The sequence below is a fragment of the Lithobates pipiens genome, unplaced genomic scaffold (genome assembly GCF_037356315.1).
Source record: "Lithobates pipiens isolate NorthernLeopardFrog02 unplaced genomic scaffold, aLitPip1_a1.2 Scaffold_30, whole genome shotgun sequence".
In the NCBI taxonomy this organism is placed as follows: Eukaryota; Metazoa; Chordata; class Amphibia; order Anura; family Ranidae; genus Lithobates; species Lithobates pipiens.
In genome coordinates this window covers 126,741,470-126,765,459 of record NW_027507791.1, presented here as the reverse complement: position 1 = coordinate 126,765,459, position 23,990 = coordinate 126,741,470, and the positions used below count along the sequence as shown (strand labels likewise).

General features: G+C 39.1%; 1 protein-coding gene across 8 annotated transcripts in view; it reads right to left on the bottom strand.

The window, feature by feature from the left end:
* Window positions 1-23,990, bottom strand: part of NPAS3 (neuronal PAS domain protein 3) — a 623,665-nt gene that overhangs the window by 84,013 nt on the left and 515,662 nt on the right. For all 8 annotated transcript variants that reach the window (XM_077464822.1, XM_077464823.1, XM_077464824.1 and 5 more), the window contains one exon: window positions 17,526-17,700. In XM_077464822.1, the coding sequence (XP_077320948.1) occupies window positions 17,526-17,700 (175 nt within the window). The remainder of the gene's footprint in view (window positions 1-17,525; window positions 17,701-23,990) is intronic.

Genomic DNA, 23,990 nt, shown 5'->3' with positions numbered 1-23,990 from the left:
TTGAAATATATGTACTGATATATAGAATTATGTAACTGAAAGGATTTTCTATTTAGATAGGTTTGCTCTCTCACTGGATCCCAAGGAAAATCCTGTAGTAGCTTCATGTGAAATGCATCAACCTTGTGGACCATATGATATGGGATTGGTGCAATCTTGAATACAATGTAATGTAGTACTAATATACTGTGAGAGATGCATGTTTATTGGGTATTTTTGTATATATCCCCCCTTTCTTTTATAAATGTGGTTTTAATTTGATGGAATAAATAGTTTTATTATTATGTTTTAAATACTTCAGTTATCCTGTGTACCAATGAAGTCCATTTTTTTTTCTTAATTTTGTTTTTGTGGTACTTTTGGCTATAATTGAAAAGGGTTTGGACCTCTGTGAAGTTTCAATTGCTTTCTGTGTACTCACTGTGGAGATTAAAGCTCGCCACAGCGCCTAGAGGCGATTCAGTTCGCATTATGCGCTATACAAGTATTTCATTCATTCATTCATTCATTTCACCTCACTTTCTGTCCCAAAGACACAAAAGAATGCTCAGAGCCAATCAGGAAGTCTGTGTCTTATACAAGGGTATTTTTTTTAAAGATATTTTTATTGCGTTTAAAGACACACTTACATACAAACACAAAGAAAAACACTATGGGGGTTATTTACGAAAGGCAAATCCACTTTGCACTGCAAGTGCACTTGGAAGTGTAGTCACTCGAAATCTAAGGGGTAGATCTAAAAGGAGTGGAAGCTCTGCTGATTTTATCATCCAGTCATGTGCAAGCTAAAAAGCTGTTTTTGTTTGGACTTCTTTGCATAGAAGTATAAGATGTGGAGTAGTTTCTTAGCATGATAGGGAATAGACAGGTAACCAAAAATGCCTAGAAGGCAGTTCTTGGGATTCAGGATATTTGGCAGACCTAATGCGGAAAAAACAAAGGAACCAAGATCTATACAAAAATCTAGAACCATGGGGCAGGCCCAGAAGCAGTGTATGAAGTCAGCAGTTGGCCACATCCTCTAAAACATTTTGCAGAGGGGGAACAACCCCATTTTATATAACTTGGCAGGAGTAAGGTGAGAATGATGAAAAATCTTAAATTGAATAATGTAGTCCCGAGAGAATATAACTGAGGAATTATATGTATCATTAAATTCAGAACAGTCTGCCTCTGTGAGAGGGATGTCCAGGGAGGACCACTTTGTCTGAGCAACCCGGAAACTAGGATTACAGTCTATGTTGAGGACAGCATAATATGTGGAAAAGAGTTTAGTGGGATCTGTCTTAACATTTTATGCAGTGAATGAACTCTGATAGGGTTGTCCAGAGAACCAAATTGCGCGCAGACAACATGTTGGAGCTGATAATAATAAAAACAGGTAGGTCAAAGTCTGCATGCAATTGGTAAAAGGACCTAAAACCTTGTGCGGTATATAAGTGACAGATATTTAATCCCCTTAAGAGTACCATCTCTGTGGGTCAGGCAAGGATCACAGTTCCTGCAAGTTTGGATTAAACCACAAGATATTATTGGGGGGGGGGGGTCAACCAGGAGTCTTTAGAAATTTTCACAACGACCAATGGAAATAAGGAGAGGGAAGTACATAACACTGAAGTGCCTGGGCAATCCGGACATGATCCCTATATACAACATTGTGAAGAGTTTCTAAGCTGGAGGCGATAGCCCCCTCTGTAGAGGTGCAAGCATTGTCCGCTACCTGGTGTAGACAGTCATGGATATGGACCAGTTGGGATACCAAGTAGTAGAGATAAAAGTTGGAAAATTCTAAACCCACCAGGTGTGTGGGAAGCCACAAGGTCTCAAGTGGCACCCTAGGAGGACGGCCATTCCACAGGAACACTGTGCATATCGTATCAATACGTATACAAATGGATTTGGGGATATTGCAGGGAGAATTGGCCAAAATGTATAGCAACTTTGGTAAATAGATTTTAAGGACATTGGGTTTTCCCATAAGATCCAGGGGTAGATCCATCCATTGCTTAGTCTGAGTTTGCAACTAAGTTAATAGGGGGCACAAATTGTTGTTAATATAAGAAGATAAAGGTAATTTAACTAACACTCCTAGATATCTAAAGGAAGATACAATTTGTAGTCTGGGGTACTGGTGAATCATATGTATCACCACTTGATCCAAAGGGAACTCACCCAGAATCCAGAGTAGTCACCAAAAGTGTTAATTTCAGACAGAGTTTTTAAGGAGTCATGAGTGTCATCCACATGAAGCAAAATACCTTCCCCCATGGTTACAGATAGGGAGGCCCTTAATTAAAGGGGAACAACTAATAGGTATAACAAGAGGCTCCATAGCTAAGGTGAATAGGATGGGTGAAAACCCTGCCTGGTACCTCTAGTTATTGGGAAGGCATCAGTAAAATGAGAATTAACTTATGCGTGCCAGTGGTGATGTATAAAGGAGTCTTATCCACGCTATAATGCGAGGGCCAAATCTGTGAAGCTGTAGCACCTGAAACAAGTAGGGCCACTCCACACTATCAAAGGCCTTATATGTTTCCAGTGACACGCTAGCATGAGTGGGAGAACAATCATGGGGATACTGTAAATTATGGGACAACCTGCAAATATTCATCCTTGTGAACCGACCGATATAAAGCCTCCCTGATCGCTCTTTTCGCTACAACAGTATTCAGGCGGTTGGCCAGAATTTTAGCTAGGATCTTAACATCCACATTGATGAGAGATATTGGGCAGTAGGCGTACAAGAGTATTTTTTCATTTGCAATAAATATTACCCTCCAGCTTCATTAATGCATATACAGAATAGCTGGCAGCTACAGTATAGAGATTACAATTATTGTAAAGGCAGAAAATTTTAGCCGACCTCTCAGGCCCCCTAATACACATGACATTGAGAAAGCATGAACTTCTGTGTGAAACATGTCTACCTACCTTTTCCCTTCCCTGCCTGATCAGTTGTGGTTGTTTTTTATGGACTTTGTTCTACAATAAAGCTGTTTTTTGCAAGCACTGAGTGTGCAGCCATCCAATCATTCGTACAGCTGCTGACACGGCTTGTGCTTATAATCACACTGGAAAAAATACAATTAAATATCCTAACTCCTAGCTCACATTCACATTGTTTTCAATCAAGCACCATGTTAGCTACTCTTTGGGTTGTCCATCTGACTTTTACTAGAATAAAGTTGCATCCAACCTCTTAGCAGTGGTGTGGTGCTTCAATTTCCATTTCTGGTGACAACATTGTCACTATGGCAGGAAGTAAGGCAAAAGGATGACACTAAGTAATAAATAGCTTCCCCAACCCTACAGACAACAAATATTTTTACTGCCATTTTGTATTTGCTCGAGAGATTTTCATTCATAAAGACAGGAAGTGAGCAAAAATCTTCAGCACTCACAGGGCTTCTAACTTCTAAAAAGCAAAATTTTGACTAGAGATGTATTGTATCTTTAAACTACTGTTGTGTATGTATAGATGACAGGTTCCCCCTAAAACCCCAACTTAATCATCTGCAGAAATGTATTAGTCTGCCACTGAACTGGGTACACCTGTAATCCAGATTGATCACTAGAGTGTGAGTAATAGAATACAGTACACAGTGATAAAAAGTACTTTTAACTGATAAAACAAATTGATCCTGAGCTCAAAATATAACTGCTTATATATTCATAAAGACCACAAACAGAAAATGAACTAATACACTAGATAAAATATAAGGTATAGTTGAGTATTTTGCAATATATATGTAAATGGCTTAGTGAAGTCACTGGTTTCTCTTTTATCGCATGAGGCTGCTCCATTTCTGGTATGGCAGCTGCCATTAAACATGTGGAGATCTACAAAAAAAATCACCTGGTACAAAACTACATGCTGGCAGAAGAGACACACTTCATGGACAAATCGGAAAACTAGGGAACTCAATTGATTTTTGTGTACAGAGGTTTGGGACCAGCATTCTAATGCTGTGTACACACGATCGGCATTCTCGTCGGAAGAAGCTCTGATGGTTTTCCCGACGGAATTCTGCTCAGGCTGTCTTGCTACACACGGTCACACCAAACGTACAACGGGACTAGAAAAAGGAAGTTCAATAGCCAGTAGCCAATAGTTTCTGTCTCGTAGTTGAATCTGAGCATGCGTGATTTTTGGCGTGTCGGAATTGCATACACACGATCGGAATTTCCGATAAAAAGTTTTTCCGTCGGGAAAATTGAGAATATGCTATCAATGTTTGGCTGGCGGAAATTCTGACAGCTAAATTACGATGGAGCATACACACGGTCACATTTTCCAATGAAAATCTCTCATCTGTCTTTTTCTGTCCGGAATAACAATCGTGTGTACGCAGCATATCAGAAATCACAGGTTAATTTAATTTTTTGGGTGTTCCCTTTAAGATTCACATTAAGTATTGGTCAGTAGTACAAGGATAAGGTGGGTGGAGGGTTAAGTGCTAAGGATTTATTCAAAGATCTAGATTGGTACACAATCAAAGAGAATTAACCCTCTTGACCTTGATAACATTTTCCTTAAACAGGGTTGAGTGATTCACCAACACTCTTTCTCTAAGAAGGAAAAGATATCTGAAAATTAAAGATCAAATGTAAGGATCACTGATTGGACAATGGCAAGCCTTTCAAATCTTCAAACACCCATAACAAGCAGCCAATTAAAAATGTACTTTAGTTATATGGTTACTTGGGCTGAAAAAAGGCACATATCCATTGAGTTAATTCAAAGCCTTATAAATAAATTATATATTTTAAATTTATTATAAATAAATTAGAAATATGTATCCTTAAAAACCTAAATCCACAGTTGGTCCAGAAAAGGGCAAAATAACCCATGGCCCAATTTGATCCAATGACAAAAAAAAATCTTTCCTGATCCCTTAAAAGGTAACTCCACTTTCGAGGGGGAAAAAAATCAAATAAAGCTAAAAAATAATATAGGGTAAACGATTGTGACACAAGTCATATTGTAATTTAATGTTATTAAAGAATTACCTTTCCTTTTTAATCTGCAGCACTGTCATTTTCTGTAAAACGCAATGCAATGCAATATGGTAACCTGGATGGTATACAGAACACCCTCCTAAAATGTCTGCACTAAGATTTTTGGCATCCCCTGCAACAAAAATGTCATTTTTGTTGAAATACTCCAAAAGGGAAATCACGTCTAAAGGGATGCAGACCCGGTAATTTTTCTCATTAAAGCCCTGCAGGTGCAGCAGCTGATTGATAAGTATGCAATAACTCCCACACATTCCACTCGTTTATTTTTCACATGGACACAGACAAACAAACTGAGAAAATGTACCATTTTAGAAAAAATATAAGGTAACGTTGAAACTGATGGCAGCAACACAAGTCAAAAAAGTTGGAACAGGGCCAAGTGTACCACCGTGTAGCATCCCCCTTTCTTTTAACAAAACTCTGTAAATATCTGGGAACTTAACCACTTACCACCGACCCACAGTACATTTAATGCGGGCAGACGGCATAGGCAGGTTGGATCACATACGTGTACATCATCCAGCCTGTTCCAGACACAGTGGATTGCGGATTCCGGTACCCTGGCGCTTTCAGCATCATGTGCGATCACATGATCACAATGTCAACAAAGCTAGTACGAATGAGTTTTATTCATAACAGCTGTGTTTCCTATAGAATGATGCTGTGATTGGCCCATGGCTGTTAAATGGTACCTGGGCCAATCACAGCACCCTGCACCAATGTGATTACCTGTAGCCAATCACAGATCACTAGTAATCACAGCTGCTGTGAATGTAACCTAATCATGACAGTTGAAAACATTGCTGTTACAATGATCATCATTGTAACAGCAAAGTGGTTAAAAAATAAATAAAAATCCCTAGACTAGTACAGTGTTACTATGATGACACCAAACCACTCTGATCAGAATATATAAAAAAAAAGGGTAAAAAGAAAATGTAAAAAAAAGTTGAAAAAAAAGAGAACATTTTAAACAAAAAAATGTAATAACAAATGATATAAATATCATTTTTTTTTAACATACTGTCACCAGTCTATATCCCTGATCACCACCACATCAGTCATATGATGGATGTTGTACTGCACTGGTAACAGCATGTAAAAAATATTTCTTAATTTTCTAAAAGAACTGTGACAAAAAATTGCAACTTCAAAAAACTAGTTATGCCACTTACTAAATACCTCAGACTGTCTACTTTCCAAAAAAAGGTCATCTGAGAAGAATTTGTACTGTCCTGGCATTTTAAGGGCCTCAAGAAATCAGACTGGCCGTCATTACATCAGGATTAATTTATCTTATACTTTTATATATATATACCATAGTTTGTAGATGCGATAACTTTCACACAAACCAATCAATATACACTTATTGGGATTTTTTTTTTTTTTTACCAGACATGAAGCAGAATATATTTTGGCCTAAATTTATGAAGAAATTTTATTTTATTGGATTTGTTTTATTAGAAAGTAGAAATTTTATTTTTCAAAATGTTTGGCCTTTTTTCATTTATATAGCAAAATATAAAAAAAACTAAAAGAAAGCTCTATTTATGTGAAAAAATATTATACAAATTTAATTTGCATAGAGTACTGCATGACCGTGCAATTGCCAGTTAAAGTAGCACAGTGCTGAATAGCAAAAAATGGCCTGGTCATGAAATGGGTAAAACCTTACGTAGGTAAAAAAAAAAAAAATATATATATATATATATATATATCTTTCAGTGATGGTGTCTTTCCAGATGTGCAAGTTGCCCATTTCATATGTACTAACGTACCCCCATACCATCAGAGATGCAGGCTTTTGAACTGAGCACAGATCACAAGTCGGAAAGGTCCCTCCCCTCTTTAGTCAGGAGGATGTGGTGCCCATGGTTGCCGAAAAGAGTATCAAATTTTGATTTGTCTGGCTACACTTCCACTTTACAACAGACCATGAGCTTTGGCCCAGAGAAAATAATGGCATTTCTGGATCATGTTCAGATATAGCTTCTTATTTGTATGATTGAGCTTTAACTTACATTTTTGGATGGCATGACAAACTGTTCACAAATAGTGAATTTTGGAAGTATTCCTGAGCCTATGCAGTGATGTCCATCACAGAATCATGCCCTTTTTTATACAGTGCTGTCCAAAGATAACGGCATACAATAATGCATTTCGGCCTTGTACCCTGTGGAGAGATTTCTACAGATTCTCAGAATCTTTTGATGATATTATGCACTGTAGATGATGTCTTTGCATTTTTTTTGTTGAGGAACTCAAATTTGTTCTGAATTTGTTTGCCCATTTCTACTCCTACGACTCACTAAAATGCTCTTTTTATGCCCAATCATGTTATTGATCTGTTACAAAAAGTTTTCCAGCCCTTCCTTGTTAGTACTACTTACTTTGCCAGCTTCTTGTTGTCCTGTCCCAACTTTTTTGAGATGTGTTGCTGCCATCAATTTCAAAATTATCTTATTTTTTTTTCTTAAAGTGGTTGTATTGCCCACTTGGTGATTTATACCTACAGGTAAGCCTATAATAAGGCCTGCAAAGTTTAGGAGATATTGACTCTGCATACAGCCGCTGATGTCAGCGGCGCATGAGCTCTGCAGGTCCGGCATATCCTGACGGAATTTAACGAAGGGCTCCCGCACACGCGAACCTTGGCACCCCAGTTGTTTTGAAAATACATTTCCCATGATGCTCATGCACTCTGCAGTGTAGTTGAGCATCATGGGAAATGTAGTTCCAAAACATCTGGAGTGCCAAGGTTCGCCATCACTGGCATAGAGCATGGCTTGGGAGCGAGCATGCACCACTGGGACCATAGCAAGCAACCAGGAGGAAGGGGACCTGAGAAGAGGATCAGGGCTGCTTTGTGCAAACTACTGCACACAATAGGTAAGTATGACATGTTTTTTTTTTTTTTTTTTTTTAAAAGCCGAACATTTAATACCACTTTAAAGCAAGCTAATGGAATAAATCAGCAATCCCTGCGAGGCTTCCCATTAAAACTATAAATCCCATGTCTATTTGGGACTTCCCCAATCAGTTTAAGTGACCGAAACTATCAGCTTTGTACCTTAAAAAAAGACAATACTGTAACACAGGAGAAACAATAGAACATCCTCTTTTGGCCTTATAATGGTCATGACTTGGATGTAAAACTGGTAACTTCAATTAACTGGTAAACTAATAATGATTTAAGAATCCAGCCAATATACTAGTGTTATTTGGACATGGTCCTTAATACCATCTAACTAAAGGATGCCAGTAGTAAGCACTGGTATCAATATTACATTTATAAGAATAAAATATTTATGTACAAGATGAAACCTTTATAATACAGTGCACTCCCTTGTGGCAGCCCAAGAGTTAAGTAATAGCTGTACAGCAGATGAATGTAACATCCTCATCTCCTCCTCTTAGTAAACCCAGTGTGTTTTAGCCTGTTTTATCCACACTGACTAGCGTAAGCTCTGATACTCGCCTGTCACGTCTAATCTTAAAAAAAAGAGAAACTGAAAGGAACAAATTAATATGCAAATTTCATCAGCTTTGTAATAAAAAATGTCCTTGGAAAAAAAAGCTGAATAAAAAAGAAAAAAAAAAAAGAAAGAAGTGGAAGAAAAAAAAAGAGAAGGTACAGCACCCGTGAGGTTTGGGGTTTGAATTATCACGGCCTCTGGATCCGGGATGTTGTTCGGAGAGAGAGAGAGAGGCCCGTTAGGAAATCAGGGAGGAGATCTGACTTGGAAATAATTATGATAAAGAAAAAACTGCGTGCCGGCTGAATAAATGCTTCAGCTCCTCACAAGGTCTCAGCTGCTTGCTATTCACTCAGAATTAACAGAATTTGTTAGGAGGTGGGGAGAGGATGAGCGTGCGTGTGGACACCTTCAATGCTGGGTGGAGGGAAGAATTGCAGAATAGGTTAAACACATGAAAATTTTCAACTTACGAAAGAGTGCCAAGTTCAGAAATGGTCATTTCAGCTATCTCTACTGATCATTATACTACAGCATATGATTGGAACAATAAGGGTAACATTAACTAAAGAAAGGATTAAGTCACTCAGTGGCTAGCACTGCAGCTTAAAAATGATGAAATCTTGGATCTGATTCCTAGGCCGTATTTGCTGTCTCTTTGTACATTTCTATTTAATTTCTCAGTCTTCCACACAGATTCAGTAAAACCTTGGTTTGAGAGTAACTTGGTTTAAGAGCGTTTTGCAAGACAAGCAAAATGTTTAAATACATTTTGACTTGATATACAAGCGATGACTTGATCTACAAGTAGCGCCATGCCCCAACCGAATATAAAAGTGAAGAGAGGCGCCTCTAAGTGTAGCAATATGGTTACATTTAATGAAAGTACAACATTTAGCAACATATTGCTACACTTAGAGGTTCCTCTCTTCTCTTTTATACTCTGTAGCTCCTGCTGGATTTTTCTTCCAATCCCCTTGTGGAGGCTTCTATTTATGAATGGACATTTCATGGTTAAGCAAACTGGTCACATTGCTATAATCTTTTTATACAGACTATAAAATGAAGGACCTATGAATAAATGGTAGTGGAATGAATCATTTGAGTTTCTATTATTTCTTATGGGGAAATGTGCTTTGATATACAAGTGCCTTGGATTGCAAGCATGCTTCAGGAATGAATTATGCTCACAATCCAAGGTTTTACTGTATACTACAGGTCCAGTGGCTCATATTAACCCTACAACAAGGGGCACTTCTCATTTCGATGTAAGTACTGTCCTTTGTGTTGATTAAAAAAAAAAAAAACTCACTCTCTCAAGCTATTTTTAATCCTTATCCTGTTAGCATTAGTAAATAGGTAGGTACATTATATTTCCTTGCTTTGACTTTTTTTTTGTATTTCTTTAGCTACTTCCTGTTTTCTCGCCTAGGCAAATTATGTCATATATCTCAGAAGTCTTCAGGATTAGGGGAGGAAGCACTTTCTCAGCTAAGCACACCCTCCTGCCTGCACGCCTGAGCTAGGGCAAATGGATTCCAGGAAGTATATGCTACATGAATCATCTGCCCTTACTTAACTTCCATAGCAGCAATCCCGAGTGTGGCTTGGGGTTAATTTTCATTACCAAAAGCGGTAAACCCGAGCCACACTTGGGATCGCATCGCAGGATCCAAGCAAAGTTACTTACCTTGTCCCCAGGATCCTGCGATGTCTCCCTGATGTATGTGCGAGCCGTGTCTCCGTTCGATCTATCACTGTGCCGGGCTCTGTTCCCTGCAAGCGTTGCCACGCTCGGGGACAGAGCCCGGCGCCAAATTCAAAAAGTGAAAAAAAAATACATACAGTACACTTACAGATTACATTACTGTTTCAAATTATTTCACATCCCTTTTGCCCCTAATGCTCTGTCCAGTGCCCTGCATGCAGTTTTTTATTATATACACTGTTCTTTCTGCCTGGAAACTTGAGATTGTCCATAGCAACCAAAAAGTGTCCCTTTACGTCAAAAGTGGCTTTAGACCAGCTAGAAAACAGTGATAATAAATTAAAATCACTTGCAGAATTGAGCGAGAGTGATTTGTGTTATTATTAATATATTATTATTTGTTATAATTATTTACAGTAATTTATTATATTATAATTTATGATTTCGTGTTTCAAACTTTATCATACCCGGGATGTCTGCTAGACTCTTGTTTGGACAGATTTAAGTGTGTTATTCCTAAAGATTACATACAGGCCTACAATATAAAATGACAAATTTCCATGAAAAATAATGTCTCTCTCTTTGGTGAGTTTGCTTTGAATATTAATCAAATTAAACAGAGCTTTTGGTTTGTTGTGCTCAAAAGCAGTATAGTTCCACTGCGTTAAAGCTCCCAAAACACTTATACTCGCTATCACTCCCTTGCCTCTATGTTGCTTTGCAGTTCTAACACTGTGCAAGCTCTATGTTGGCGTTTTCACAGGGTTGATGACACATTCTCCTCAGAAGACAGTTGGCTATTTAGACCTGAACACTACATCCTGGGAGGAGTCCAAACAGCTGACAGGCTACAATGGAGGAACATAGCAATGTAGTAAAACAGCAAAGATCTTCTGCCCCTTTACCATGGCAAAGTGCAGCTGGCAATTTTGTCACTTCAGTGGAATGCCCTATCAAGCTGATCAAGTTGTTAATGGCCTTTCCCATTAAAGTAAATGGAGCTTGGGCCCCATGCAGTTTGAATGTGGTGCTGAATTAAGAAGATCCTGAAAAGCTGCTGATTGGTCCCGGACAGGCCACAGATCAAAGTTCACCAGGGAGTGTGTTAGTGGGGAGAGAATTCACTTACAAGTCTGTTCTATAAATGTCATTATCCAGGAAGTCTTGGTGTTTCTGGGGGAAGTTTTTGTGTACATTTCCCAGACAGCAATGCCGGAAATTCCCCTAATATACTTTGTATCTAAGTAAATTATAACTGTATGTTTTATATTAAAGGTGTGTAATAATAAATTCAATTACACATGCAGTTATAGGCTGAAAGAAGGACCTAGAACCTAGCAGACTCTCCTGACAATCTGTTTCATGCATAATACATTAACAGCACATTTAGGTGCACACAGATTTAGGAAACCATCATTCCATCAGTAATCTTATGTACAGGCATACCCCACTTTTAAGTACACAATGGGGTTTACTTACTTCTCACTTCTGCATAGAAACCAATGAGCTTCTAACCTCAGCTTGTTCAATGAAGCTTTGGTAATACAACCTGAAAGCTCATTGGTTTCTATGCAGAAGTGAGCCTGATTTTGCACTTTCCGGCTTTAGTAAATAAACCCCATTGTGTACTTAAATGTGGGGTATGGCTATAATATCATGGTGTGTCCACCTGAAGTTTAGAACTCTAGCACTGCTAGATCTATTTCAATGTTTTTATTAAGGTTATATGGCAAAAAGAGAGAGCATACAACTCGTATCCAAATCATAATATCAAGATAGAGATAAAATAAAGTCCCACAACACAGGTGGGTGATATCAGTATATCAATTGCAGGCATTACCAACAAAATAACGTATTGTCATATCAACTACAATCAGTAGGAAGAAAAGAAAGGTTGCACACCACAGGAACCTTCCAACGATTTGTTTGAAGAAGCACTGAGGTCATTGTGAAACGCACGCGTCACCTCTTAGGTTCAGACACTCTGTCTTTGCTGGCTGTCATTTGCTATACTTGGAATAAAATAGTTCGAACATTCTTTTGGTGTGCAGCCATTCTTTTCTTCCTATTGATCATTGGTGGCAAGCCGTGGCTTGCACCCAGCAAATCCGGACTGTAGTGACTGCTCACCTGGAGCAGCGTCTTCCTTGTCTGAATCAACTACAATCAGTAGTTAGAGACAAAAACGTGTCTGCCAGACAGAGATGAACCACCCTAAAAGCCCATGCAGGGGACTTAAAAAAAACATAATAGCTCAGCATCTCCATAACCCACCGGCCAGCCAACATGGGTCACTAATGCTTCCAAAAACCCCATACCAAATAGCAAATATGGAAACCATATAAGTCTAAATTAGAAAGGGGAGAAAAAAAGAAAGAAAACAATGGGGGGGGGGGGGGTCGCTTGGAGTGGGGGGAAAACAGCCCAAGAGGTCCGTCAAAGAGCTCACTGCCCCGATCTGCATTCTTCAAGCGTCCAAGGGTTGGAGGTATTTAAGCGATCAAAGTTCAAACCCAGCAGATTTGTCTTTTAGTATACTGAAAAGCTCTGATCATTCATAGATGCTGTAGATGCTTCCCATAATGAAGAGCATTCTATGACTGGAGAGATGGAGGAATGGGCGGATGAATTCAATTCATAGAGCGCTTTTCATTGCAGAAAGCAATATTACAGCTTTCATGAATGGAAGAGGGGGGGGGGGGGGCGGCCGGGATTGTTGGCACTCTTGATGAGTGGCTATGACAGGTTCAACTACTCCTATTAACCACTGCAACACCAGAAGATTACCACTGTGGAGGTATGGGGGGGGGGGGGGGTAGGGCAATGAAGATTAAAATGAAGGGAACAGCCTTCACCACAAGGGACACTTGCCATTTAATGTAAGTACTGTCCCTTGTGCTGGTTAAAAAAAAATCTACACTTTAAAGAGATCCTGAACAGGAAAGGTGACAGAACCTCTTTAAACAAGGGGGGGGGGCATATACTAACTGTGTCTTTGCAAGAGTTAATAAATTCAGTTTAGTTAGTCCTTCCATGATAATATAGAATATGTGCTTCATGTCCCTGACTAATTAAGCTGCCCTTCTCTGGACTCCTTCCATTTCAGGATATGCTTTTTTTGAACTTATGCCCAAAACTGAAATGCTTAATCAAGATGGACATGCTATAAACTGCATTTGGGAAAATGAAGTCTGTCTTAAGTCTATGCATCCTTTATTTCAAGACCATATCTAGCTAGCTTTAGAAGCTGCAAGTTGGCATTGCGTGTTGGTATTAAATGTGATCTGTAAGATCACTCTTTTTCCATAATTGATTTAACAATTTTTTTCCAGAATTGACAAGCCAGGACAAAGCCAGGCACATAAGTTTACATTTATCCAGATTGAACATAATTTGCCATGAACCTGCCCAGTCAAACAATGTGTTTTCCAGTTCTGTTAGAAATCAAAATGTTGTCATCCATAGCGGCCAATCCAGACTACTCTCTAAAGTTACATAGTTACATAGTAGGTGATCTATACACAATAAATAAAACCTGATGGACTTCTCTAAAGACCTGCAGTACTTTGCACATTATCACTGTCCTTGGAACTGCAGCAATGAAAAAGGCTGTGTGGGTTCCCATATACAACTCTGAGATTACCATAGATTTTAGACTGTGAATACTGGAGCAAAAAACAAAAACTCAGGATGGTATAAGCAGAAAAATCACAGTATAGAGAAGACAGGTGCACAGCACAAAACAGATGCAGGCTTGCACAGTTGTGTTTACATGCTATTAAACCCACAAAACCCTGACATTTATTTACCATATTGCAGGTGTGGCAAGGGTAAGTTTAACGGCATAAACACGCTGTAAGTAGTCTGTCATATTTCTTGTCAGCCGAGGCCCTTCCTCCGCCAGAGACTCGATATCTCGCGTCTCTATAATTGAATTGCTAGCGAGCCACAAGAGAGAACAGTACGCAGCAGCAGCGTGAGAAAAGAGGAGCGTACTACTGGTGAAAAGAGGAGGGAGAGGTGAGGGAGCGAGGGCATGGAAACTATATAGGAATATATGGAGGATGGGAAGGTAATATGGAAAATAGGAATAAATGAGGAAGAGCAGACATAAGAAATATAAGAAATAAAATAGGGAAAAAATTGAAATATGGTAGAATGGGAAAAAAACGGAAAAACCTGTCTCTGTGAACATGAGGCCTGCATGTATAGCCTATAGGAAATGCCTTTCCAAATTTAGGAAGCTGCCTGCTTTTCAAGAACTGCCAGCTGTCATGTTTTAGGTGTACTGGCCAATTTTGCCATATCTTGGCAAGTTTGTAACTTGAAGTCTATGAAGTCTCAGCTTCACATGTATTCAGACTTTATAATTTATTGGATCTAATATCTATTTTATCTAAACTGACATTTTAGTTACAGATGAAGCCTAGTTGATTGAGTCAGTCTTGTAAATGTATTGAATACCCCAAAAATTAGATAGAAAACTAGAAGAGTGTTGGCAGAAAAAAAGACCAAGTGCTTCATCGAGTCTTCCCCCCCCTTTTTTTTTTCTTACTTTTTTATCTTGCACACATGTCATATTTTCTGATCTCACGCATATCTACTTAAGCATTTTGGGTGTTCCTGAGAGTGGGCCCCTCTCATAATGGCAAAACCATGTGTGCAGAACCAGGAATTCAAGTGCAGATATCTCACCAATAGATTCCCTGGGAGATAAATGAAACCGCCAAATGGTTTATTTCTTCACCATATATCGAAAACTGTAATATCAGTTTTGGGTAGACAGACCCTAAATCCATTAGGGGTTCTGGTAATCCATGCCTACAGAGCGATGTGTATACTGTATATTAATTCTCCAAATGGAAATGAACATTATTGTATATATTATCTGAATATATGGGAACCTGACATGGCAAGGAGAAATGCTGATCACTTTGTAAGCCACTTAAAAAGGGATAATAACCTTTGGAAAAAGTATTTTAAAAATACCCGTTAAAATGTGAATTATTATTTTATAAAAACCTTGCTTCTAAAATATACTTTGTACTTATACATGGGGCAGCCATAATTCCTCATCACATATTCCTGTCTAGTGGAGCTGTACAATAGTTACCCTTTACTGATCCTCTTATTTGACTTTACTTCTATAGGGCAAAGTTTATCACGTTGAAAAGAATGAATTAAAAAAGTGCTCTGTATTCTCTAATGAAGATAATTCCCCCAATGCTCCTGGCAACTAGAAATCATGCGACCTTAGTCTAGGCTTTAGGTCACATAAGGAAGCTTGCAAGCATTGTTTTCTTTTATCCATATCAACAGAGGGATGTTTTTTATTTAAATCTGTAATGAGATTTGGTCTAGGCTTTCGCCCAGGTTCACACTGCTGTGGGATTGAAATTGTGCAAGTTCAGCTGAACTCGCACAATTTCAGACCTGCATGTCAGTACGATTTTGGGGGTGATTCCAGAGACATCTGTGCGGGTTTCTGCACAGATGTCTATTGAAGTCGCAAAAGTCAGCGTTGCACCGATTCGGAAGGTGCCATTGCCGGCAATAGTTGCCGATTTGGCATGAGATTTGACATGTCAAATCGCATGCCAAATTGCATCAATGTGAACCTAGGCTTAGGTCACACAAGGAAGCTTGAAAGAATTGTTTTTTTTATCCATCTCAAGAGATTTGGTAATGTTAATATGTGTCCTATTGATTTATTTGAACTTCAATGATAAACAATAGCACAGGATAGTCTAATTTCTCTATGCCAACAATTATGCAGAGTAATACTAAATCTGTATTCAATTCAAGAAGATATGTTGCCAACAATGCCATACATTGTAAGTTAGTCCCAGAACAAGCAATGATCATGTAGCTAGTATTGGGTGTATTTATGACTGAAAGAAGGATACCTTAACTTGAAAAGAAGCTAAACAAACAAAGACCCAGAGTCCCCTCTCAATTCCAAAATACTGTCCCTCTTGTGCTCACATACACGGTGAAACAAGAGGAAAAAAATCGGATTCCAGCGTTCCCCATGAGAGTGATCCAGAGAGAATAAGCACTAGGCAAAAACCTTGCAATGAAAAAAAAAAGAAAAAAAAAACACAGAAAACCACAAACGTGGAACTTCAATTAATTTAAAGCTTCAATCAGCAAAGGATAAATCCGTCACAGATCTAATTACTAAGGCTCTCGGAAGGCCGGGGACAAGACGCCAATCTCGTGGCTGTTTGAACAGCGTGATGAACTGGGGAACGATGGATATCAAGTCATTTTGTTTAATTTATAAATGGATTTTCCCCTAATGCTTGAATTATCGTCAGAGCACAATGAAGGAGTAGGGGAGCACAGAGCCACAGTGTCGGCCCCCCTTCCTCCACCATTTTCTAGAATTGAAGCAATGAGCTTAAAGCCTGTTTAGAGTATTTTTATAGATGATGTTGGAGGCTTATCTTATAAAGGTCTGTTGGCCAAGAAAGAAGGCACGAAAATAAAATGTAGAGCTGTATTCAAATGCATTGATTTCGCTGCTTTGCTGCTTCTTATCAGATCAGTCGTCATCAGAATCCTGTATTCAGAGTTCACACAGTGTTTCACTATCGTCAATCCACACCCTTTACCAGCATGCAATGGCATTCTACACCTTGAATGTCACAAGCCTTCCTCAACCCTTCCTGTGTAATTGTGTTTTTCCGTATTTTCAACTGCATAGGTGTTTAATTGTTTTAACTAAATGTATTGGTTTCTCAACTTTACTCAGAAAGTATAACTAAAGGCAAACTTTTTTTTGTGTATAGAGTGGAGAGCAATTAGAACATCTGTCAGGTTTTTATCACAAATTTTGGTCACCAGAACAGGAACAGAGATAAAATCTTCCTTCCAACGACCACGGATTCCCTCACTTTGGAAGGATTTCCTCACACTTCCTGTTCTAGCTTTAGGACGAGAAGTGAAGGGAAATCTCCCCAATGGAAAACAACCTGACAGCGGTTATAACCCTCCCTTATTATTTGGTGTGTTCACTGGTTCATGTCCTCTTTCTGAGAAAACTGCAGCCTCACCTACACACACTAGGAAAATACAGCTTAGAACCATGCAGAGGGAACGGGCAGTCACCTCACTAAGCAGAATGATGTAATCTGGTTGTACTGGATTTCTACAACAGTTATGTAATAAAGAGGCAGTCCACCCAAAAAGCTATATCACTTATAGGTGGTATCTAGTGGGATGAGCATGTAGAAAGTGCTCCTTAAAGAATAAGTTCTAGATTTGAATGGAGAATGTCTATACAGATAATCACAAAGCGCCTCAATCCCACCTACCTGGCTCTGGAGTCTCTGACTGTGAGGATGAAGATGCTGAACTGGCACCATCATCATTGGCACTCTGCGAGAGAAGTCCACGGCCTGGTGGAAGTTTCATGCCGAGTTGCTCCGCCGTCTCTACGTGGTCCCCTGGGTGAACATAATCAAACATGCTGCTTCCAGTCAGCTCCACCTGCAGAGAATAAAAGATCATTCTAAATGGTCATGACAAATAAAACAAGAACTCACAAAGCAAACACCTGACAACCATGACATATATAAGTGTATACAGTATATGCTTCAAACCATTGTACAATATGACATCTAAGATATGTTTAGTCTTCTAAACCAGGAGTACACTGTACGCACTGAATGGGATTCCAGAATATATTTTGTGGGTCAACATGCTGAAGTAAGACATGAAGCATATAATGGGATTGATTTACTAAAACTGGAGAGTGCAAACTATGGTGCAACTGTGCATAGAAACCAAATCAGTTCTAACTTCAAGCGGACCGTTATTTTTTTCATCTTTCCATCTATTAAATCTTCTGCTCTTGTTGTTCTAATTTTGTATAGTAAAACATATTTTTTTGCCAGTAAATACCTTATAAAGCCCACTTCCTGTTTCTTGCTTGGTCATTAGCCTAGGCTTATGACATCATATACAATTCTCCCTCTCACTCTTGTGAGAGTTTTCTAGGAAGGGGGGGTCATAAGAGGGCCAATGAGAGCTGCAGGGCTGCAGAGTTGAAGGTGTGCCTCTGTGTGTCTGTGTAAATACAGGAAGTGAACAGGCAGCAGCCTCAGCTGCCCACAGTTAAAATGGATGCAGCCAGACTTAACGGAGGGAGATTTCTGCAGCGTATTTGGCAAGTACAGAATCAAAGTATATATAAAATAATATGCAAAGTGGTTGGAGGGAAGCTTCAGAATGGCAAAGATGTTTTTATTACAAGTTATGTGAGCGGACTGCAGTTCCTCTTTCAGCTTGTTCAATCAAGCTTTGACAAAAAAACTGGAAGCTGGTTGGTTTCTATGCCAGATTTTGCACTCTCCAGTTTTAGTAAATCAATCTCACTGGGTTATTGTGGGTACCTCTTAGTGGTGGTCACTAAAAATTGTAAATCTGGGATCCCAGAGGGTACCCCTGATTTACCAGAATTTGGTGTTTGGAGCCTCAAGAGGTATAGATGGGTTCAAAAGGACTAGAGAGGGTAGGTTAGGGCAGTTGTGACTAAGAGGTACACCTGTACATTAATCTAACACCCAAATACCCCCTGGATTGCATACGGTAATTACTTTAATGTGTGCCAGCTTTGTCAACCCTAGCCTGAGATCCCACAATATATAAGTCTTATTATCAAAGGCTACCAATACACAAGAAAAATGTTACATCTATAGACTGTTGACTTATGTTCTTCTGTATGTGCTACTGTTTCCACTGCTTACAGAAGAGGGCCATTAAATCTGGAAGGATGAGTATATTATAAATACTTAATAAAACCTTGGGGAGAGAATGATGAAAGATGAGACTTGCTACAATGTACTTAAAGGAATGCCTGCACCAAATCTGAAGAATACATTTTTCAGACACAATGATGCAAAGAAAACAAAGCTGGTCATAGATAGACCGAAATTCTAATTCTGTTCCATCTATGGCCATTCTCACTCCAGAGAAGTTGATCTAAAGAGTGGCTTCTCTTGAATGGGAATGTTGGAAAATGAGTGTTCAATCATTGGAGGAGTCCCCACTATAGTAGCGAAGCAGAGAGGATTTCTTTAATTTACATTGATTGCGTGGATGGGGGAATCCATTGGCTTATTTTTGATTAGCTGGCAGATCCATCTATGGCAAGCCTAATATTATGGAAGCCCATGTAAAAGGATCTAGATGTATCATTCATAGATATCTAAGTAAAACTTACAGGATTTGTTATGGAGTTAAAGCAGAGTATTTGGAGGAAGGACAAATCCTGTACATAGCTGACTGTCCCGAGGTCCGGTTAAAAGACAATACAGACAGCCTGTTCTCAGCCGTTACCCAGATCTGGAATGTAGTTCCCAGTGGCTCATTGCAGTTGGCAATCAAACATGGCCACTAAACACAAAAACAGGCCTATGTAGCACGTTCGCCTCCATCAGATATACCAAAATGTAGAACTTGGAAAGAGGAAAAAAAAACTGTTGTGACCTGGACATAACAGGTTACATGACACAGAGCTGCAGGGGTTCCTGGAATCAACAGTGAGAAAGCAGGCTGGGTAATTGCATCACTGCATGGCAACCATAAAGGAGGGGCAGAGCGGGCATATTACTAACGCCAATTTGACACACACAATGGTGAGTTTAGCATATTTTGCTGCCCTGTGTCTTATGACCAAGAGGAAATTTGATCCAGGAGTGCAGAAAATGTTCCACTGCTGTTAGGAGGTAGATAAATTGCTTAAAAAGAAACAAGTCTTCAAATTGAAAAAATCGTTGTGCGTGTACTATAGGAGTGTCTCTCGACTGAAAGTATGTAACCTCCACAGATGCCAGTGTTTATCAAGCACTCCTTATGTAAAAACAAAAAAACATTTTAATAAAAAGTTTTGTGAGAAAAGTGCAGTAACCTTTCCAAACTATCTTTTAATAGTCTTATGGCACGCTGCGTTTTGCACTGCTTATTGAACAAGACTACTAGTATGTATGCAAGAATGTACAATATTTAGCCTTTCCATGCTTCTGCATTAAAGTGGTATTAAATATTATATTAATTAATTAATCTATTGCAGCTTAACATTCCCTAGGTGTGGTGGCTGCAATAGTTTCCCTTTTTCTGCTTTTTTCCCTGTAGTTTGACCTGGTTATTCACCCAGTAACATATTTCCTGGCCAGATCACCTGGTGAATGTGTAGCTCACAGTACATTATCGGCACAGTGCTTGTTTGCAAGGATGAATGAATGAATGCCTGTGCATGCATTGGAGCTATGCCATCCTGCTGGACATCCGATCTTTGGAGAAGAGGTGGGGATGTGTCTTTATTTCTGTTTGTTTTAACCCTCCAAGGAAGCTGAAAAATGGCCAGATCACTAGGTGAAAATAAAGGGAGAAAACTAAAAAAGAAAACTAATCAAGTCATGACATTTAAGGAATGGTGAGCTGCAATAAATGACATTTTTGTTTTTGATACCACTTTTAGTCAAGTTAAAATATGTCTTTTTTTTTTTTTCTCAAAAAGTTTTCAAATAAAGGAACCATTTGCACCTCTTTCTATGTATAGATGAATTTTAATTGAAACCTGAAGTTGATGGAGCTTTCAAAATATGAATAATATGGCAGCTCCACTATTCTAGCTCTGTGGCACAGTGCTGGTTTTTCATGGCAAACTTGATTAAAACCGGAATACACAATGGTGTTATAAAGCACCATTGCAACATTAAGGAATCTATGATGCTCCTTTCTCTGTGTCTGCCTTTATTAGGTCTGTATATTTCTCTGCTTGGCTCGTAGTTATTAATTTACAGAATCAACGCTGGGAACAGCTTTTGTGATCTCATATTAAATTTCCCCCTGAATCCGCCCCGTGGCAAAAATTACTCACATCGTTAAAAAATATTTAATTAGGCTGCAGTTTATAGCAGGCTCACAAGGGAGATACTAGAATTAATGTGATTTGCATGAATTCCAGAGCCCTTTTTTTTCCTGGCAGAGAAGAGTTGGGAATTGGGTTTTTATCGAGGTCGCTGACACAGACAAGGACAGAGACTCTTGAGGTATACAGAGATGTCACACAATGAAATCCCACAGCATCCTTGGGTTTAAAGCACAGATTACTGACTCTGCACTTTAACCCACCGCACTGCTTTGTTTAATTCTGCTTTGACCCAAGAACACGCAGTTTTGTCCCCGTATTGCAGTCTGTGATTTATACGCTGATGTCCACCATAAACCACCACCCCGCCCCTTTTAAATTAATCAGAGCAGATATCAACAAGCTGCAGTGGTGACCTTCCCTTTCCACATACTGCCAAATAATTGACAGCCAACCGCCAGACTTTCACTTATAAACCCGTAACCCTTTCATCATATATTCTCCATTCGCAGTCAGTGGCAGCTGTACCTGTGTTGTGGGCCACATCTCACCTTCCTATATTGTCCGACGCTCTCAGTACCAGCTGCCAAATGTCCATCTATAAAAAATTATTATATCGGCTTCCTGTTCAAGTGCCAGAGTGTCCATTTGCAGGCAATGGCAGTGCCAATCTCCACCCCGTTCAAACTGCCAAGACCTCACCTGTAGAAGGAGACAGCACCACATGTTTTGCCAGTTGCTTTGCCCACCTGGAAGGTGGTACATTGAACTGACTCTATCCTTTAAGCCGGGACTGTGATCACCAGCGATAATAATGATGAAATGTGTGGATAGGAAGCAGAGCACAGAAACAATCAAGATTATTTCATTTTTGTTTAAACAGGCAATTAATGGCGGAGGAGAAATCATAGAGACCATGTGACAAGCACAATATGAGCTGATTGGTAGGGAAGAGAGTCGTTGCTAAGCGACAAGTAATGGAATAATTGAAGGAATACTCCTTTGACTGTTAGACAGGTTTAAAAATTGATAGGTTAAACAACCAGCTACATAAACACGTATGTCTCATAATTTATCAGGATTATTTAGGAGGAACCCTAGGGAAGCTAATATAACTAGAACCGACATGGGTTTGTAGGAAGCCATCTTCTCATTGTGAACTGCAATGTATTAGGAGAAGCTTGTGTTATCCCAGTACAATACAGTATACTTTTCTGTCTGGTTATAATATAAAGAATTAGCATTTTTACTGCATACGATGTTAGATTACCCATGGAAGTAAAGGAGGAGAAGTAGCTTTTTAATGTGCAAGGGCTTTATTGGCCAGCAAATAGTAGCATGGGGCATATGTGAAGGCAAAAAATAAGTGCATTGCAAATAATTTAGGAGTTTAGGGTAAAGCAACCCTGTGCAATCCATCAGAATTTTAATTTACTGATCTGAATTTGATTGTCTACTACACTTTACTTATCATCATTGCTCTCTCACTAGTATTTTAGGTTTACTGTATGTTGCTGATACAAGGTTTATGATTGTCACATGATACAATTTCAATGTAACTATTTCAAGATTCTCGGCAGCCTGGATACATCTATATGTATATGTTGAATATGCATGTATTCAATTTAATGCAAAAATTGCTATTTGTAAATTTGCCTAATTTGAAAATTGTCAATTGAAAATTACTGTCTACTTATCCCCACTGCCAGCCACAGATGAACATAGGTAACTTGGCATCCTCCGCTACTTTCTCATAGGTGGTGGTGGTGGTGGTGGGGGTTCTCCAACACATAGTAAATGGAGGATGTGCATGTCAGGTAAAGCGAGGATCAAACAAAGGTCTTATGATTTGTTTGTGAACAATGAAATCCTGTTGAATACTGCAAGCTTTGTGCTGCTTACGCACAGGGAGAACATACTGACAGGTTAGACTATTCTGATTCCATAACTGACCCACTGGCAAGCAGAAAATGACTCTCTGCCCAAATAATTTGTGTTTAGTAATAAATAGATATCGAACAACCAGAACATAAGTAAAATGTAGTGTCATCATGGACTCAATTGCCAACGTGACTACAAAACAAAAGAATGCCAATATATTAGGATCCAGCAACCCAAGAATGAACTAACAGCAAAATCTGCTGGTACACGGTCAGATTCACGCCATTATGTTCAGAATAGAACAAGCACGCTGCATAGTTGAACAACAACTACTTCAGGTTTTCATTCAAGCATTGCTGTGGTGAACTGTCCTGCCTCCCATCTCCCTTTTGTTGGTAATTTGGTGGGCTTGGAACAACTTTTGCTGACCTGTTGGTAATGCATGAAAGGTATTCCCTAACAAACCCACGGTAGGCTGTTTGCCAGAAAGCCTGCTGTATCAAAATGATACTAGTATCAGTGAAGTTACATAATCACAGCCAAAAATTCGATTCAAAGCTGAAGGGTTGCATCTAATTGAATATACATTAGTAGTCAAGTAGAGAGAGATAACAGACATTAGCTAGCCCAGGCTTTAGGAAGCAGAGCCACCCGTCCAACACTTGAGGAGATCTGTTGAATGTGGCCACAGTGGATTACATAGAACAAAATTAGGTAAATTGAATAACTTTCTAACTTGCTGCATTATCTGGATGGCGTTAGTAGTTCAGATGTTCTATGACTGATTTCACTTGCTGTCTGGAATTGCTTTTTAATAATATACAAACAATGAGAACTGCTGCCATGTGGCCAGATGCCTGCAAACACGTAGAAGATCACAAGCATAGGCATGATCAGTAACTACTTCTACAATGTAAAAAAGAGAATATCTAGCATCTCTTTCAATAGAAGAAGTTAGAGTTCCATGGAACACTGACAATTTGTAAGCACCTTTTCCAAGGTCACAGAGTTCTGACATTGCATC